The following is a 20,933-nucleotide window of genomic DNA, read 5'->3' as shown; positions in this document are numbered from 1 at the left end:
GGGTAGGAATAATTGTTAAGATTATTTTGTTAGGATTACTTATTATTTTGTTAGGATTACCTGTTATTTTGTTAGGATCCCCATTAAGATAGCCCCATTTTGTAATAAGCCCTGTAAAAATAATTTTGATGCAGTCCTAAAATAAGAAATCTAGGAAAACATGGGTTCAAGTTGCTGCAAGTGTGAGAGTGATGCCTGTTTAAATGTTGATGATAAGTATATGAAAAGTTTAAACAAAAATAATGTTAAATTTTTGAAGAAGTGGAAGTTGAAATATGATTTTGATGGTACACTGAATAAGAATGCCTGTGCAAAATTGGTTAGAGATTTGAAAAGAGATGCAGGAACTAGAACTAAAAGCAAAGACAATTGGGATTTCCCCAAGCACAAAAATGGTTAGAAGAAGCAAATAAACGAGCTATAAAAGAAAAACAGTGTCAGGAAAAAGAGAAAATAAATCAAAAGGGATCACTGGTGCCAAGTGGAAAAGTAGCTTTATTTTTAGATAAGAAGGATGAGCATACAGTTTGTGCAGTACAAAGGCAGGCAACCACCCCACCGTATGGTGAAATTGCTGCTGCCATACCGGGGGAACCTCCTCAATATCAGTCAGAAGATGCGGGATCTGTACAGCAGGGTGGGTTATTTGCTGCTCAAGGAAATGTTGTGACCCCTCCAATTTACCCACAAATTCCCGTAGTACCTAAAGTTGCTTTGCAACAGGTAGACCAACCTATGCAGTTAAGGTCAGGACAAGCAGGGCAAGGACGTTGGGCTATTAAACTTTCTGACCATTCAGGAGCTCTTCCCTTAATACAAGTTGCAAACCCACAAGCAGGAGATGTTGGACAAGAACCAACTATTTTAGTTTATCGTCCCTGGGCTAGAGAGGATATAAAACGAGCTACGGATGGTATTCCTCATCCCAAGGTTAATTTTCAAAAGTTTTTTGAGGACATAGTTGGTATGCGTATAAGTTATCATCTAAATGGTTTAGAAGTAGAACAAGTAGTGCGACAAATCTTAGGTCCAGATTGGCACTTAGTTTGTGGTACTTGGACATGTAAGGCAGATGACGGCACTACATTAAAGCATAATTCTGGGGTGTTAGACACACGAGTCACTGATCTGTTAAAGAGAATTTCTGATAAGTGGCGTCCAAGAGCAGATTGGACAGTAATAAATCAGTGCATTCAAAATGATGATGAATCTGTAGATCACTATATTGTAAGATTGACAGAAGTGTTCAATAACCATTGTGGAATGACAATTCCGCAGGATCAAACTAATGATAGTCCATATGAACAGCAATTGAAAAATGCTTTTCTTAAAGGTTGTAAGGCTCCGATAAGTAGTTTTATTACTAAGCACATGGTAGATCACAGAACATGTAGACTGCAACCTTTGTTTGAATATGCACGGCATGCTGAGCGACATTTTAATCTAAAAAAGAAAAAGAAAGTACAAGTGTTGGCAGTAGGGGATGATGGTGGTATATTCTTAGTACAGGACCAAAGGGGGCAAGGGCACCGTGGTGGCGTAAAAAAACGTGGGGGCCCGCAATGGGACATGTTAAATGAACCGGGTGGACATTCAGCCTATAGGGAAAGGTTAAAACGTGGAGAATGTTTTAAATGCGGTAGACGTGGGCACTTCGCTGCCGACTGTGAAGAGTGGCAACATCCCCCACAGCTTACGAACAAGGGCTCCGCATGACTATATGATAGTAAAGAAAGGCGCCATCTTCATTATGGGGATAATGAAGAGGCAGACACTCTCTATGATGAATGTCAGAACACTCTAATGGAAGGGTGGGATTATGACTGTGAAGTCATAAACCTGGCAAATTTGGGTATTTGCTATGCATCTAGATCAGAAACCCATGATAGAGTTTTTGGTTGAGGGACAGAAAGTGGAGTTTTTATGTGATTCAGGTGCATCGCATACACTTTTGGGTCCAGCAGTTCTGCCTCCGAACTGCGAAACAGATGAGTTTGTCCTTGTAAAAGCGGCAAACAGGAAAATTTATAAGGAACCACTGTCTCATCCTCTACTGTTCACAGATCCGCAAACAAACCAAACTGTTAGGTGTAGGGTAATTATATCAAAAGTTTGTCCAGTTAATTTGCTAGGAAGAGATTTGATGCATGTGTTTGGAATAGCGGCAATTCCCACACCTAAAGGTATTGAGGCAAAAAGGTTAGCGGATGGCTTAGTAGTACAGGGAGTACAAGACTTGTTTTACTGGTATAGCCTAGACTTGATTTCAGACGGCCCGGGGAGGGTTGATACAGAGTTGATCAATCTAGCTTTAAGTAAATCTAGGAGCGGGTCACCGCAGGTTGCGGCATACTTACATTGTACAATGTTCTATAAGGCCCCTGGTCCGGATAAAGAATTTGAAAAAGAATTCTTTAAGCATAAGTGTGCAAGGATAATTTTGAATGATATGTTTTGGGATACGCAAGGTAATACAGTAGTAACCTGTACTTTGACTAAGGAAATGAGTTCTTTATATCGCTCAAGTTATAGCCCACATATCTCAGTTACTAAAGCAGTGGGGACACATTGGGTAGATTTGGCGAAAAAGGTAACGATTTGGAACACAATGTCTGAAAGTCAGTTGAAAGATCAACAGATCCGGGTACAAAGAGTAAATTGGGTGACTTGGGCACGACCAAGTATGCACCTCAGGGATGACAAAACAGAAATGGCATGACAAATCCTCCTGACTCAAGAGGAAGATAGTGCGTTAAGTGCCTTGCCTGTAGATTTATGGTCAAAAGGTAAAGGAGATGTAGGATTAATGAAAACAGCAGGTGAAGTTTGTATAACTGCAAAGTCAGGTTTTAGACCTCGTAAGCACCAATATCCACTAAGTAAGCAAGCAGAGGAAGGAATTAAACCAGTTATTGAACAGCTAAAACAGGTAGGAATTCTTGTTGAATGCCCAGATTCACCCGGCAATACTCCGTTGTTTCCTGTAAAGAAACCAGATGGGTCCTGGAGGTTGGTTCGGGATTTACAAGCAGTTAATTCAGCTGTGATCCCAAGAGCACCGGTGGTCCCAGACCCCTATTCATTACTTAATGATTTACTATCTCAGCACAGGTATTTTTCTGTCATAGATATAAGCAATGCATTTTTCTCCATACCATTACATAAGGAGAGTAGATTTTGGTTTGCATTCACTTTCCAAGGTAAAAGATACACATACACCAGATTGCCACAGGGTTATTGTGAGAGTCCGACAATATTCACACAAGAAATGGCTGCGAATTTAGCTCAGTTTGTTCCCCCAGAGGGAAGCCAGGTTCTGTTGTATGTAGATGATATTTTATTGGCCTCACCCACGCAGGAAAGTTGTAAAAGGGATACCCTTGCCCTTCTTAGCTTTTTAGCTGAGCAAGGACATAAAGTAAATAAAGTGACACTACAATTGTGGAAAGCACAAGTAAAGTACTTGGGTTATTTAATCTCGCAGGAAGGTAGACAATTGGAAAATAAAAGAAAACAAGCAATTCTTGAAGCACCTATGCCTACGACTAAGCGGGAGATGGTGTCGTTTTTAGGTGTGACTAATTTTTGTAGAAGTTGGATTCCTAATTATGCTGAAGAAGTAGGGCCATTGATGCACTGATCTATGACACTCCCATGGCAGCTAAAAGTAATATACAGTGGACAGATAAGGCAATACAAGCTTTTAATAGAATTAAGCAATTGATAGTAGTATCCTCTGTTTTGGGTTTTCTGAACTATTCTAAGCAGTTTGTGCAAATGGTTGATTGTAAGGGAGGATATATGACTTCGGTTCTGGTACAAGTACATGGGGATAAACAGAGACCGATAGCTTTTTATTCCTCCAGATTAGATCCTGTTGCAAGGGCATTGCCGCATTGTGTTCAAGCTGTAGTGGCAGCCGCCATGGCAGTGCAAGCCTCAGCATCATTAGTTTTGTTTCACCCATTAAAATTGCGAGTTCCACACTCAGTAGCTAATATACTTTTGCAAGATAAGATAACCTTTTTATCTCCTAGTCGACATTTGTCATGTATGACAGTGCTGCTGACACAGCCACATATGACCATAGAAAGATGTACTACTCTTAATCCAGCGACACTTTTGCCGACTCCAGAAGAAGGTACTCCACACGTTTGTTTAGAGAGCATTCATGACAAAGTACTTCCCCGACCAGATTTAACAGATATTCCGTTGGTAGATTCTGATCTCGTTTTGTTTGTAGACGGATCAGCAAAGAAGGACACTTTAGGAAGAACACTAGTAGGGTATGCTGTCACCACAGAAACTGAAGTTTTAGAAGCAAAAGGATTGTCAAATATTTTTTCTGCCCAAGCAGCTGAGTTAGTGGCTTTGACTCGAGCTTGTACCTTAGGGGAGGGTAAAAAAGTGACAATTTATACAGATAGTCAATACGCTTTCTCTACTGTGCATGTTTTCGCTCAACAATGGAAGAATAGAGGAATGGTTACTGCGACAGGCAAACCAATAAATCACAGAGATTTAATTTTACAGTTGTTAGATGCAGTGCAATTACCACTTCAGATAGCGATATGTAAATGTTCCGCACATACTAACAAAAAAGATCCTGTCTCCAGGGGAAATGCCCTTGCTGATATGGCTGCAAAAAAGGCAGCTCAAGAAAATGATTTGCTTTTACATGACAATGATTTAGAGCCTGGACACCTCTTAGACTTAGAGACACTAAAAGTAATGCAAACACTGACGACACAGAAAGAAAAATGTCGTTGGGTGAAATATGGTATCACTCAACAGGATGGGTTGTATAGGGCATCAGATGGCAACATGGTATTACCCTCAAACCTTTTTAGGTATGCTGCATTGGTTAGCCATGGACCTGCCCATGTAGGAGTACAGGCAATGGTTCAAATAGTGTCTAAGGTGTTTTGGTGTAAAGGATTTTCAACTAATGCAAAGCAATTCTGTTTATCTTGTTTATTATGTGCAAAGTATCATGCTCAGGGGGGAGTTAAAAAATCTCAGCAGGCATTCCCTACACCTCCATATCCATTCCACGCACTCTGTATGGACTTTATTATAGAGTTGACACCTTCAGAGGGAAAAAGGTTCTGTCTAGTTATAATTCATGCTTTTTCTAAGTGGGTAGAAGCTTTTCCAGTAAAGCATCCTGACGCACACACAGTAGCAAAGCTTTTGACAACAGAAATAATTCCCCGATTTGGCCTTCCAAGGCACATTTATAGTGATAATGGGTCTCATTTTGTAAACCAGATTGTGCAGAAGTTGGGTCAAGTGTTTCAAATTGATCTCAAACACCATTGTGCTTACCATCCGCAGTCAGCTGGACTGGTGGAGAGACACAATGGTGTCCTGAAGAGTAAACTCCGCAAACTGATGGCAGAAACGCATAGATCATGGACTGCGTGCCTTCCATTGGCACTCCTGTACATGCGAATCTCACCCTCCTACAAAGGACTTACACCATTTGAACTTTTGTTTGGTTGACCATATTACGTCCCACAGTGGCAAGGATTGTTGCCAGTGGAACGTGAGGGGGGTGAGGATCTAGCGGATTATATGAAGAAGCTGCTAAATGTCAAGTCTCTTGTAACCAATGACTCCTTTGCAGATTCCAGAAGTGAAACCTTGTTAAGCGTGGCACCCGGGGACTGGGTGTGGATCCAAATTGTGAAGAGAAAGAATTGGTCATCCGCCAGGTGGGAAGGCCCATATCAAGTACTTATCTCGACACCTACGGCTGTGAAGATCGCAGAGAGGACTTTGTGGATTCATATCACCCACTGTAAAAAAAACTCAAGACTTTTCCTTCTGCCATTGATGTTGGTCAGACTCCATCGGACCCCTGAACGCAAAGTCTGACTACAAAGGAAGGATGGCCATGTTCAACTGGTACTTGATGATGATTTTGGTGGCGGAAGTAAATATGTCCATACGAGAAGGAACAGTTGTGAGAGAAAAAGGAATGGTGGTGCTGCAAGTGCAAACAGGTGTTACTACTGTGTTCAAGGTAAAACTTTGTGAAGGAATTTTGGAATGTTCTAACTGGAACAATAATGATTTCTTGACTCGTGCAAAATACTTGTGCAATAGAGACTGTACGTCCTGGTCAAATGTTTGGTGGTCAACAGATGTGAATGGATGGGAAACAAGTGGTGCAGTGATACCAGAGAAAGATAAAAGCAGGCAACAAAGAATAAAAATTGCGCATTTCCAAGGTGCCAAAGTAATTACTATAACCATTGTGTCACCACAAGAAAGTGATTCAGGAGTTTATGGAATCGGAGTGTCTCTTCCAACTGGAACTGATCCTTTGGGGACTTTCCAACTTAAAGTACAAAGCCGTAAAAATGCTACAAGTAAAGCAGATTTTGCCTTCACAGAAGAAGAACAATTGTTACTCGAGACTGGATTCGTACACCATAACGAATGGTTATCCTGGGTTAGATATAGTACCCGAGAGGTACATCGTGAGAACTGTGTTTCTTGTGCTGAAGGTAAACAGCAATTAGCGACAGTCCCATTGATGCAAGCTGAAGGTAAACGTGTCTGTTAAAGTTATTCTTCAACAAAACCGAAGATAAATGCAAAGATGAAACTCAGCGTTTTCCAGTCATAAGCAAAGTTGAGAAACCGCCTACAGCAATCTCTTATCCAGGTTTGTATATGTGCATTTCCAGAGATGGCACAGGAAAGAATTATGGCAATATGGGACAGAACTATTGCAATGTTACTGTGAATGGCAATTAGAATCCATTTCTGGAGAACCAAACTCATAGTTTAGCAGACGTATGGTGGTTATGTGGAGACAACAAACTCAGATCAAGGCTTACGATTCCCTGGAAGGGAACTTGTGCACTTGCAAAGTTAATTCTGCCATTCTACATTTTCCCAGTTCCAGCAAGCAATTTCGTAAGTGAACCTGAAATAAAGCTGAGGTGGTTGAATAAGAGAAAAAGAGAGTCACCGAAGCAATCTTTCGATAGCGGTGTCTACATCGATATCATTGGCGTACCAAGAGGCGTGCCTGATGAATACAAAGCAATAAACCAAATAGCAGCTGGTTTTGCATCCATCTTTGTCTGGATTCAACCCAATAAGAATGTGGACTGCATCAACTACATTTACTATAACCAGCAGCGTTTTGTGAACTATACCAAAGATGCATTAAAAGGTATTGCTGAACAACTGGAGGCCACTTCGCAGGTGGCATGGCAGAATCGAATTGCATTGGATATGCTCCTGGCCAAAGAAGGAGGAGTTTGCAGGATGTTTGGGACTTTCTGTTGTACGTACATCCCAAACAACACTGCCCCTGATGGGAGCATCACTCGAGCTTTGAAAGGTTTGGAGATGTTATCCGAAGAATTGGCAGAGAACTCTGGGGTAAGTAATCCCTTTACAGACTTTCTACAAGCGTGGTTTGGAAAATGGAGTCATCTCATCAGCAGTTTCCTGGTGTCCGTTGGAGTCGCTGTGGCTATCGTGGTGTTATGTGGTTGCTGTTGTATACCCTGTATCAGAGGTCTTCTACAAAGACTGGTTGATACTGCTGTTACGAAGACGATGTACCAGCAGTTGCAACAGACTGGTGAAAGTGAATACATTGAAATGTGACTTTTGCAAATGTTTTGAAGTTTAAAAGTTTGTCTTGCAAATGAAGTAATGTATGCAAAGAAAAACTAAGTTTTTACCATATATTGCTGAAATAAAAAGACTGTTTTGAGGGGGGAAATGTTAAGAGAAAAAGTTTTAAAACATACTATTATTTGTCTCTTTCTCCCATCTAGCGAAATGAATATGCTATTTGCTGAAGTGTTGGTAAGAAAAGGTCATTGAACCATGTTTATTAAAGATGGGCTTTACCTATGATAGATGTAGTTTGCTTATGAACTTGAATAACATCTGTTTTCTATACTTCTGAATAAGAGTTAATTTACTGAGGCAGGCTGTGGAAAATTCCAGCTACCACTGTTGAACTAAGTATGCTGTACCTTTTTGAACGTTCTACACTAACTGTGGTTTTGAGGTAAACGTTCTACACTAACTGTGGTTTTGAGGTAAAGCATTCTTTTCTGAGGTAAATTGTGATCCTAGATGTTTTTCATAGCCAACTGTCAACTGTTAGAAATGTAACAAAAGCTATTTTGGCTAGTAACAGGAAAGTATAAAAGTTGATGTCAGTAAACAAGCTGATCAGATTGAGATCATCTTGGCCAACATGCTGCTGTAATCTGGTTAGCTGCAAATAAAGAAGTTTTTCATCACCTGAAGCAGATGTGACTCGCTTGAATTTTTTCTTCTGACACTAAGTATTATGAGTTTTGTACTTAACTTGTTTGTACATTCTTTAAATAGTTTAATATGACTATATTACTTTCAGGAAAATTAAGGGAACGAAACTACTTACCTTTAACTAGTTTTACACTGTGATTTTACTAGTATAGTCCCTATTAATCTGTTTCTGAATGTTTTTTTTTTTTTCCCCCAACAGTTAGAAGCTGTTCATATTCAAGTCCACTCGGGACCTGCGCAAACAAAGGAGCGTCCTATACCTCCTCTGGCAGCAATTCGGCCATCAGCTGTAACGATTGGGCAACCAGCCAACAAGAATACCTCAACTGTCAATATTTTTAGCCCCCAGATAATAAAGATACAACCTGTAGCTGGCAGCGGCCAGCAACAGTATTTTCTTCAAAGCACTTCTGAACCTCCTATTCAGTTGCTTGTACAAAGAGCACCTCCTCCTCTTGCACCTGTATCAGCTGCCCATAAGATGTCTAGGAATAAAACTGTAAATGGGCAAACAACTGTTAGTACTACTGTGACAGTTTCTAATCCTATCAGTGTTGTACCCTTTTCAGCTACTAGCCTTGTTTCAGGCCCAGTAAATCAGCAGAATGGTAAGTTAAAACAGAAGAAACCCTTTAAGGTAAAAACTCGTTCCGGACGCATTTCTCGACCTCCCAAATACAAGGCAAAGGACTACAAGTTCATCAAAACAGAGGACTTAGTTGATGGTCGCCAGTCAGATTCTGATGACTATTCTGAGTTGAGTGTTGAAGAGGACGAGGATGAAATGAAAAAAGATGCAGCATTCAGTTCTGTTAATTATAATTTAAAGCCAAAAACATTTAAATGTGAAAGTTGTGAAAAGGCTTATATAGGACGAGGAGGCTTGGCACGGCACTATAAGCTAAATCCTTCCCATGGAAAGACAGACAGTTTACCTCAAGAAAAAGCATCAGCTGTAAGCAAGCCTATTAGCACTACTAGTGTAGAAGATCATGGAGTAGGAGATGGAAATGACACTGCTGCACGTTCAGGGTCACCAGTGGTGTTGATTAATGGTGACCGTGGAACGCTAGTTTGCACCAAAGATACAATAGCTCCATCACAAGAAGGGATGCAGGTAATTTTACATGGTGTAAAAGATAAATTTCTGCTGCAGCTTTGATACTGCTTTGCTTGAGGGTTTTTTTTTTTAACCATTTATAGGGTTTTGTATAAAAGTAAATGCTGTCATTCACCAGTATTTTAACAGTAAAGAGGTTGCTCATAGGAATAAGACTTGTATATTGTTCTCCCTTGAGAACATGCAGTTTCTTTCAGTGAGTGATACTAGATTTCACTGTTGTTTTCAGAGCTGTTTTTTTATACACTAGTTTAATGAAATCCAGAAAGTAATTTGATATTCAAGGAGAACATTTATGGAACAACTATAAAAATCTGTCTAGTTCACATGAGATGTTCTTCGTGTTTCACTGTTGCAGTCATTACATTTGGGTAATCTGCTGGCAGGTTGCCCTCAGTCGGCCTGAATTCCAAAGTATTGGGTCCTGCCTCGGTTGCTGTCTCCTCTTCCATGACGTCAGGTTGTCACGGGTGTAAAACAGGCAGCCAACACCATTTTCTTTAGTCTTTCTTGCCGCGCGGTGCCCGAAGCAGAAGCAGTTCATAAGTGCCGGTCAGCCGACTCCTGAAATTTTCAAATTCACGTTTCAGAACCAAAGTCTTCATTAAAGCTAAGTACCCCGTTGGGGAAACTTTTTTCTTGCTCCATACCGATGTCAGTAAAAGTTAATAATTGCATTACTTGTGGGAAGCAAATACCTCATAAGGATTTCCATTTATACTGCATTCCATGCCTAGGCCCTGATCATAATGTGCCTAGCTGTCGGTTTTGTGCTAGATTTAACCAACACACTATTAAGCGTCGGTATATCTTTGCCTCAAAATATTGTGGAAACAGATTTAACTATCCTGAAATGTCGTTGGATAGCAATCCAACTACTGGAGTGCACAAAAAACGCAAAGAAAAGGACAGAGACAGACCGTCAAGGTCCAAAACCGATGACATAGCTTCTCCTAAGCCAGTCGCCGGTTCGCCGGTACTCAGTGAGGCGCTTTTGCAGCCCCTGATACCCGCTACTTTCGAGTCGCAAGCCCCTACTGAGACCCATGTGGAGTCCGGCATGCCACGAGATTCTCAAAGTATTGTACCCACGGATGTCTCTCCCTCGGATGGGTCTGGAGCCGCTGAGCAGGCACCAGCTTCTGAGGGTGTATTCAGGCCACAACATTTTTATATAAAACTGACGCCAGCTTCAAAATCAAAGACAAAAGCAACTTCTAAAGCTAAAAAAACAACGCATGAGCCACGTGCACAGGCCTCTATGGCCAAAAAGCAGATGATCAAAATGGCTGAATACCTAATTACCTTGATCAGGGGTTCCCAACCCCCTCCTGATAAGAGGCCTAGGCAAGACACTGATTATGAATCTTCAGATCAGGTTTCTATTTCTTCTGATTCCTCTTCTGATCAGGAATCATCTGTACCACCCTATGAGGATTCTAATGCAGAGGAATCTATCCCATCTGCATCTCCTCCTGAAGATTATTCCTTTGGAGAAACCTTGCATACTTTGAGGGAGCATTTTCACTGGGAGAGTCAAGATTTCTCAGAATCAAAAAAGAGGCTCAGGGATTTCCTTCTTCTCCCTCAGCATAGACCTTTAGCCATACCTCCTGTTTTAGACATTGTGGATCATGTGTTTTCGGAGTCAAGCTCGACTCCAGACTCCTTACCTCCGGCCTCTAGCAAGCCAGACAGATATTACAGGGTTCCTGACTCACACAAATTTTTATTTAGAAACCCTGCTGCTGACCCTGAAACTATTTCACAGGGTCCAAAAGGTGTTAAGGCCTCAACAGCAAAAAATCCTACCTCCTCTGACAGAGATTCCAGGGCACTGGATAGATGGGTAAAGAAGGTTTATACATCTACAACCTTGGCAATTAGGGCCTTAAACTGCCAGTTTCATATGCTCAAGTATCAACAACATGTTATGGGATTACTGAAACAGAAAATGATGTTGATTTCTGAATGTGCAGAAAATAAAGAATTGCAGGAATTATTGCATGCAGCAGAACAAGTTGGAAAGCATACTTTGCAATGTGGTTTTGATTCCTTAGAGGCCTCCTGCAGGGCCGCAGTTACTGGATCTGTGATTAGGAGGCATGACTGGCTAAAAGAGCAAAATTTGCCTGATCATGTTAAAGCTAAATTGCTGGATGCACCTTTAAAGCATGATATTCTGTTTGGTATTAAGGCAGAAGAGGATTTAAAGAAAATGGACGATAAAGCTAAGTCTATGCAAACTGTAAAAGACTTCTTACAAGTGCAGCCACCAAGATTCAGTAGACACTGGCCTACAAAAAATTTGTCCTTTCCTGTGTCCGACAGAGCTCGATGGGGCAAATCCAGGCACCCTAAAGGTTTTAGATTCCAGTCACAGGATTCTTACAGGTCAAAGCAATGGGGTGCTTCTACCTCCAAATCTGGAGGAAATAAAGCGCAACCCTACAGTAAACAGTCTCAATGACTTCCCTCTGCCATCACCAAGCACTTATCTTTTGGCAGCACCCTTAGCACTTTATGCTCAAAATTGGCGGTTAATAACCCAGGACAAGTGGGTGTTGAACATAGTATCTCAGGGATACAGATTCCACTTCCACACTCTGCCAATTGCAAACGGTTGGCCAGATCTGCCAAAAAATCAATGGGCAGAGGCACAGAAACAAGTTACGTCCCTCATGGATATGGGGGCTATTCAGCCAGTACCAGAACAGGAAAAAGGACAAGGGTTTTATTCAAAACTGTTCTTGGTGCCCAGAAAAGAAAGACAAGGTCTGGTGCCCAATACTGGATTTATCAATTTTGAACACATACCTGGACATTCCAAAATTCAAAATGCTAACTTTGCAGCAGCTTCTGCCCATGCCGGGCAAGAACTCTTGGCTGGTGACATTAGACTTAAAAAAGGCATACCTGCATATCCCAATTAGGGAATTGTGCAGAAGATACCTCTGTTTCAAGGCTGGCTTTATGCATTACCAATTCTCTGCACTGCCTTTTGGCTTATCTACTGCGCCCAGGGTCTTTACAAAGTGCCTGACTCCAGTAATTGCATTTTGCAGACAAAGAAGTATGCAAATCTGTTTTTACTTGGACGACTGTCTCATTCAAGCAGAGAACAAGGACATTCTTCTTCAGCATCTGGTGTTTGTGAAAAGGCTTCTAACTTGCCTAGGGTACACAATAAACGAAAATAAATCACAACTGGTACCCTCTCAAAAGATAACATTCTTGGGTGCAAGCTTGACTACTACTGCCCAGATGGCTTTCCTCACGCCAGACAAATAACAGCAACTGACTAAATACTTCAAACTGATGGCAACAAAAACCCAGTTATCTGCAAAACAAACTCTGCAGGCTTTGGGGTTCATGGCATCCTGCATTCTACTGATTCCATGTGCAAGACTGCATATGAGGAAACTACAGTGGTACCTAAAAAGTTTATGGAGTCAACATTGTCACAGTCTGGAAACAATGATTCCTCTCATTCCCTGCCTACAACAGAAGTTTCTATGGTGGACAAAGGCATGTTACCAAAACATGGGACGGGCTTTCACTCTACCCCCTGCCAGCCAGACCGTAACAACAGATGCATCAGATTATGCATGGGGGGCCCACCTGACGGAAAGATGCATTCAGGGCATATGGACCCCAAAACAAATGCATCTGCATATCAACCAAAAAGAGATGTTAGCTGTTCAAAATGCCCTGACAGCCTTCAAGGACTTACTTCATCCAGGACAACTACTGATAAAGGTGAACAACACCACAGTTATGTAGTACATAAACAAGCAGGGGGGCATGCACTCATACCCCCTTTGCAGACTAGCCATAGCACTGTAGGACACAGCATTGACTTACCAAGTACATCTTCAAGCTCAGTTCCTGCCAGGAAAGCAAAATACTCTGGCAGACCATTTAAACGGAAACCTTATGGACCCTCACAAGTGGAAACTAGATCCACAAGTCTTCAGCATGATGATAAAGAAATGGGGGAGCCCGGACATAGACCTATTTGCCTCCCCTCGGAATTATCAACTGGAAAAATTTTGCACAAGGACTTATCACAGACAAGCATGGAAAGTGGATGCCCTATCCTTCAGTTGGAAAAACCTATCAGTATACGCCTTTCCTCCTCTGCCTCTTCTTCCCAAGGTCCTACTGAAAGTCAGACAAGAAAAAACAATACTGGTACCTAACCCTAAGGAATATGTCTCAATTCCCAGCTTGGTACTGGCGTCAGATACCTCACTTACTGTCTCAGCAAAACAATCAGATCCTGCACAATCAGCTCCAAACACTGAACCTGGCAGCATGGCTGATCATGTAGTTACTCAAACAACACCTCTCAGTAAAACTGTGATGAATGTCATTTTGGAAGCCAGAAGGCCTAGTACTAGAAAATTTTATGATGATAAATGGAAGAGATTATGTGCTTGGAACCAAGCACAAGGAACTGACATAGCAGAGCCAAATATTCCTCAGATTTTACAATACTTGACCGAGATGCTTGACAAAGGCCTACCTTTTTCATCAATAAAAATCCATGCCTCTGCCATCTCGGCTCATTACAACACAGAGCCGCCAATCTTTTCTCATCCTTTATTAAAGCAGTATCTTAGAGGGGCCAAAAATTTAAGGCCTCCCAGAGGATCACCAATTCCTGCATGGGACCTCAATTATGTATTGAAAAAGCTCAACCTGCCTCCATTTGAACCAGCTGCTACTGCAGATCTAAAGTTCTTATCATGGAAAACAGCTCTGCTCCTGGCAATTACTTCAGCAAGAAGGGTCTCAGAGCTACAGGCCCTCATGGCTGTGGAGCCTTTTATCATATTTTGCCCAGACAAGGGTGTCCCTCAGGACCAATCCTTCATTTATACCTAAGGTGGTTTCCAGTGTGGCTCTTAACCAAACTATTCATCTGCCAACTTTTTATCCAAATCCGCAGAACAAGGGGGAGCGGATTCTGCATTCCTTGGATGTGCACAGACAACTAAGATTCTACTCGAGCAGGACTAAAGCTCTAAGAAAAACTGAGCAGTTACAAGTGACATTTGCTGCAGGATCAGAGGGAAAGGCTATTTCAAAGCAGACTATTTCAAAGTGGATAAGCAACTGCATTCGTTTCTACTACTTACACCATGGCAAACCTGTGGCCAAGGGCATTAGGTCTCATTCCACCAGGGCTGCAGCTACATCAGCAGCTTTTTTCAGAGGTGTTCCAACCAAAGACATTCTAGTGGCTGCTACTTGGAGTTCAGTTCACACTTTTACAAAGCATTATCATTTGCCTCTCTACTCTAAGTCCAGGGCAGGCTTTGCCACTGCAGTTCTGCATGGCCTTATAGCCGCCCCTAATGCAGTTTAGCTCCAGCCTCCCATCCATAGCTTTGGGATTCTACCCAAATGTAATGACTGCAACAGTGAAACACGAAGAACATAGTACAATTGTGTACACTTACCATAAATGTAGATGTTCGAGTGCATTCACTGTTGCAGTCCAGGTTACCCGCCCGGCATCCCCCATTTTATTCTGGAGTTCCTCTTTCCTTCACTATCTTCTATAGCTTTTGTGGTGTATTTGCTTGTAGATGAAGGTAAAGTTTGTATTGTTGCATGTATATATAGCTTATATATATTTTTGCTACCCATTTGGGGGGCACCTGACATCTGGGGCAAGAAAAACTAAAGACAATGGCGTCGGCTGCCTGTTTTACACCCCTGATGACCTGACGTCATGGAAGAGGAGACAGCAACCGACGCAGAACCCAAGACTTTGGAATTCAGGCCGACTGAGGGCAACCTGCCAGCAGATTAACCAAATGTAATGACTGCAACAGTGAATACACTCGAAAATCTACATTTATTAAGTGTACACAACTGTACTTTTATTTATTTGCAGCTTCCATAGTTTGTGTCTCTTTCACCAAATCTGTTTTTTCTTAACTAGTTGATTTGGACTTCATTTCCTGTTGTGTGTCCCATGGTCTCACCATGCAATGTAATTTCTTTATGGATGTTTTGACATGGCTATCTTCTACTTCAGTCTTTCCTTCTCTTTCCATTTTCCTCTTGGGATCCTTAATGTTCCCATTATATACCTCTCATCTTTTTCAGGTAGAGCATATTCAAGGCCCTTAATTTTCTATCATAATCTAGATCTCCTTTCCCCGTCACTGTTTAATGACCCTCCTTTGCTGCAAGTTGAGCTCATTCGTACCAGTGAGTCACTTACTCTGCACGTAATACCCCAGGTGGGGGTTGTACCATTGCACTATGCTCTATTCCTGTTAGTGTGACCAATCTTTTCTGTCAGCATTGAGCACCAGCTTCTCACATTTTTAGAAGCTCTTCAGCTTGGGTTCATGGCTGCTCCTATTCCTTTCTGTTCTAGAGTAGCTTATACCAGTCTCCTTACACTTGATTTTCACCACAGGATGCATTGCATTGCACTTTATTATCCTTTATATTCCTTTTGGCTCTTCAGTTTGTTCTTGTGGATTTGGCCCACCATATGTAACCAGTGCTTCAGTGTTGGTGTCATCTTTAAACAGATTAGCTCTGTTACAAGTATCTTTGCAAACATAGTAAGCATGAGGTCTACCCAAATATACATGTACAGTGTTTATTTGTTACTTGCTTTTTATTTGGCAGTACCCTTTTCACTGCCACCATCCTCTGACCTCTTACTACTGTGCCATCTACTTGCTTGTCAGCTGTAGCCCTACAGACTGTACCACTTGACATACAGTATGCATGAGGTGGTAAGCCTTAAAAGCACTTGGCAAATGAGCCCTGCTGCCTTGGGCTATGACCAGCAGTGCAACAGGAATCAATCTGCAAGAGAATTCTATGACTGAGTAAATCACACAAATGAGACCACGCAGGATTGATCTTGAGGTATCATTTTATTAGCCGGTCAAAATGACTGGCTGAATTGTAGCTGAAGGCATCAGACTGTGCCTTTTTAAGATAGCACCGTTTGTCTACTTGATTTCCAGTCAATAAAGAGAACTGGCAGTCTGGTTTCTTAGAATAGCTAGTAAAAAGTCTAAGGCACTCTGTTCTTGGAAGTTTGGGGTGTTAAGGCTGTAAATTCTTCATAGAAGTTCTGAGGTGTTTTTTCACAAATTTGCAGTCTCGTGATGACTCAACAAGGTTTGGATTGAGGCAGCTTCCAAAACAGAAAATAATGAAAGTTATTTTGTTATATAAACAAGATTATACATATTTCTGTAGTGCATCTCCTCGATATCTAATACTATAAGTATCCTTTGCACTTTGTACAACTTGTTTTACTGTTTCTTTATCTGCTATGGACTTAGCCTTATGGGAAACATGCTTTATGCTTTTACAGAGTTAAGCAGATCCATAGGAAGAGGATAAGTTAATTTAAAGAGCTACTTAGTCAATTTTTCTTTAGTTACTTTGCCTCTGCTGCCTGTCTGTCATCAACCCCCTGCTGGCCAAACAACATATTCATCCACCAGCACAGGAGAGAGGGTTGACTAGAAGGGGCTGTCATTCAGACACCTATCAAGGATGGTTTGCAGGTTTTTTTTGTATATGGCCATAGCATTTCCAAGTGCACTCAGCATTGGGCAGGGGAAGGGGTGTTTAGGGAACTGGCTACTACGGGGTATTCCCTTCAGGCAGCCCCCAAGCAAAGGAGGTGGGTTCCCCAGTCTCTTCAAGGGAAATTGCACCTACTCACTCTGCTGTCAGGTGAGCACAACCCTCACAACCCACCTTGGAGAGGCAGGCACACTGTGCTCCTTCACTTCTGCATGTCTCCTCCAGTTTCGGGGACTCTAGTCAAAATATAGTTACCTGGGTCGCAGTCATGATTATACCCTTCTACTTCATGGAACCATGTAAGTTGCTAAGTTAATGTTCATGCCTGATATGTCTTCATTCACAATGTTACTAAAGTTGATTGTATTTTATGAAGTTTATGGTCTTGATTCTTCTCATTTTTTCTAGATTAAATGATTTGGAGACTGCCTCTATACTACAGGTATATATATCCCAGAGCTTTTATCGTTCTCACTTTTTCTTTAAACATAATTATTAAATCATTTTTTAAACAATGACATAGGTATGCATAAATTAACAGAAAAGAAAACAAAGTATAGTAATATTTTTCATTATTTTCATGCAGTACACGTTTTCTTTTTAATAATAATCACTCCATAAATTGTTCAGTTCCTGCCTTCCCTTAAAATTCATTCCTTCTCCTTCTCGTGAACATTATTCGTTATGTATTCCCACAAATTCCATTTTTTCTATGTGATTCCGCTCCTTCATTTTTCTAAAGATACTGTCCCCAGTTCTTTTGTTTCATTTGCAATATTTAGTAGTTCAATTACAACTGGTTTGGATTTTGATTTCCATTTTCTAGTAGTTGCTCAGGAATTATTTCTTAAAAAAAATAAAATAAAAAAAAACACACACATCAATCCAGAGTTTAGGCCAATCTAGCCATTTCTTAAAATGTGCACAGTAAAATATTCAATTTGAATTGCATTCTGCCTGCTCTTGTGGTTATCTTTACATAGCTATTCTGTTCTAGCATAACCTGAACTATGGTATTTAATCCCAAGCTTTACAGAACAATGAAACAGTTCTTGGCTTCTTTTTAATGATGACCTCCCAAGCCTCTGATGTGACCCAGTACTTTCTGTTACTGTTGCTTTATGTAGTATGTCTTAGTTGTATAGTTGTAGCATAACTCTCATCCTCTCAGCAACAAACTCATGGAGAAAACTTCCAAATCAGATACTTTCGAAAATAGCAGTACTTCTGATTTTGTGAGCTCACAAAGTAAGACTACATGAATTAGCATTCATTTTCTGAAGAAAAAAATAAGTCTTTAATTGTAACCAAAAATAAACGCCAAGAGCAAAACACAGTAGGTAGTCCAAAACAGCATATAAATATCCTTGATACTTCAATAGTTGCAGTATATCCAAAAGCAGCAAAAAATGAAGCAGCAACAAAGCAGCAACTAATTCAGTATAAAAATTTAATGATAGTACACAAACAGGTTAGCGCTTTCACCAAACGGCTTCATCAGACCTATAACAGTCATTAAATCCATTAGTTTAAATGTAAAAAACGGCGGGAAATTCAATCAATCTTAAAGTGAAAGTACTATAATTATGTACATAATTTATCCATTAACACGCTATATAAAAAATGTGTAGCCCACCTAAATCTAATACAATAGAAGCTGTCTAAAAAATATATGTCTAAAAAATGTATATATACAAATACAATATATATTATAAAAATATCATAGCAAATATATATGACATGCCTGTCCATCAATAACATATAGAGGTATAGTCAGAGTTAATCAAATGCAGTAAAAACTATCTAAATTCAAATAGCATCTGCAGCATAACAAATAATATAACACATAAAGATATCATGTATATGTATATACATAAACAATACCACCTAAGGGTCTAAGTCAGTGTGAATATAAATATCTAACATGTAACATCTCTAAAAAGGGGTATAGTAGTGGTGTGCTGTATAATGAAATGTAAGAATCTAAAACAATATGTGGAAGGAGGACAATAATAAAAAAGGGTCTAAGCCCTTAATTTCCTCATCTTAAGGAAGGGCTGGATGGGGACTTTACCATTCAAACCAGGGCTGGAATCTGATCTGAATCTCATGATCCAGTTTGTCTCTTTCGCTTCTGTGAATGTCTTAATGTCCCCTCTAATACTTCTAGATATGTTTTCTATAATTTTGAACCTGAAATCATGTCCTTCTCCTTTCTCTGTGACATGTCTCGCTAGGGCATTAGTCACAGATCCTATCCTGATGTGATAGGTGTGTTCCCGCATCCTGTCCCTCAAACTCCTATTGGTCTTACCTACATAGAATGCGGAACACCCCACACAGGAAGCTAAATAAATCACATCAGTGGTCATGCAATTACCCTTAGCTCGAAACTTAAAAACCCCAAATCCAGAGGGATGTGTAAACACAGGATTAGAGTCCATCAAAAAGCAGAAATTACAGTGGTTGCAAGGTGATGTAATTTGAAGTTCACTAAAACCATCCTGTGGATTATTTCTCGAATAACATAGTAATCTCTTCAAGTTCATTTTGTTCTTATATACAAATTTCGATGTAGTTCCTACAACTTCTTTAATAGTTGGGTCTACTGATAAAATGTGCCAATGGGTCTTAATGACATCTTTTATGGTCCCTACATCTTTGGTATAAAAAATAGGGTAGACTGCATTATTAGACTCCATTTCTGCTCTAGGCCTTCTATTTCCTATGGTATCAAAATTCTGAATCCTATCTGAGGAAATAAGGGGCTGCTATATTAGACCTCAACTCATCTATGTCAAAAGTTCCATTAATCAAATCATTACCATGATAATTCCGTGCTCCTAACCTCTGATGTAAGGCAGAAATGGAGTCTAATAATGCAGTCTACCCTATTTTTTATACCAAAGATGTAGGGACCATAAAAGATGTCATTAAGACCCATTGGCACATTTTATCAGTAGACCCAACTGTTAAAGAAGTTGTAGGAACTACACCGAAATTTGTATATAAGAACAAAATGAACTTGAAGAGATTACTATGTTATTCGAGAAATAATCCACAGGATGGTTTTAGTGAACTTCAAATTACATCACCTTGCAACCACTGTAATTTCTGCTTTTTGATGGACTCTAATCCTGTGTTTACACATCCCTCTGGATTTGGGTTTTTTAAGTTTCGAGCTAAGGGTAATTGCATGACCACTGATGTGATTTATTTAGCTTCCTGTGTGGGGTGTTCCGCATTCTATGTAGGTAAGACCAATAGGAGTTTGAGGGACAGGATGCGGGAACACACCTATCACATCAGGATAGGATCTGTGACTAATGCCCTAGCGAGACATGTCACAGAGAAAGGAGAAGGACATGATTTCAGGTTCAAAATTATAGAAAATATATCTAGAAGTATTAGAGGAGGGGACATTAAAACATTCACAGAAGTGAAAGAGACAAACTGGATCATGAGATTCAGATCAGATTCCAGCCCTGGTTTGAATGGTAAAGTCCCCATCCAGCCCTTCCTTAAGATGAGGAAATTAAGGGCTTAGACCCTTTTTTATTATTGTCCTCCTTCCACATATTGTTTTAGATTCTTACATTTCATTATACAGCACACCACTACTATACCCCTTTTTAGAGATGTTACATGTTAGATATTTATATTCACACTGACTTAGATCCTTAGGTGGTATTGTTTATGTATATACATATACATGATACCTTTATGTGTTATATTATTTGTTATGCTGCAGATGCTATTTGAATTTATTTGTTTTTCAGATAGTTTTTACTGCATTTGATTAACTCTGACTATACCTCTGTATGTTATTGATGGACAGGCATGTCATATATATTTGCTATGATATTTTTATAATATATGTTGTATTTGTATATATACATTTTTTAGACATATTTTTTAG

The 20,933-nt window shown here is 40.3% G+C and overlaps 1 protein-coding gene across 1 annotated transcript in view; it reads left to right on the top strand.

The window, feature by feature from the left end:
* The window catches only part of ZNF839 (zinc finger protein 839), a 1,085,889-nt gene that overhangs the window by 215,464 nt on the left and 849,492 nt on the right, over positions 1-20,933 (top strand). Inside the window, exon 2 of the mRNA XM_044074536.1 lies at positions 8,513-9,430. Within this exon, the coding sequence (XP_043930471.1) occupies positions 8,513-9,430 (918 nt within the window). The remainder of the gene's footprint in view (positions 1-8,512; positions 9,431-20,933) is intronic.

This window comes from Protopterus annectens, chromosome 6.part0 (genome assembly GCF_019279795.1).
Source record: "Protopterus annectens isolate FY-2018-M chromosome 6.part0, PAN1.0, whole genome shotgun sequence".
NCBI classification, from domain to species: Eukaryota; Metazoa; Chordata; order Ceratodontiformes; family Protopteridae; genus Protopterus; species Protopterus annectens.
This window is presented reverse-complemented; position numbering and strand designations above follow the sequence as displayed.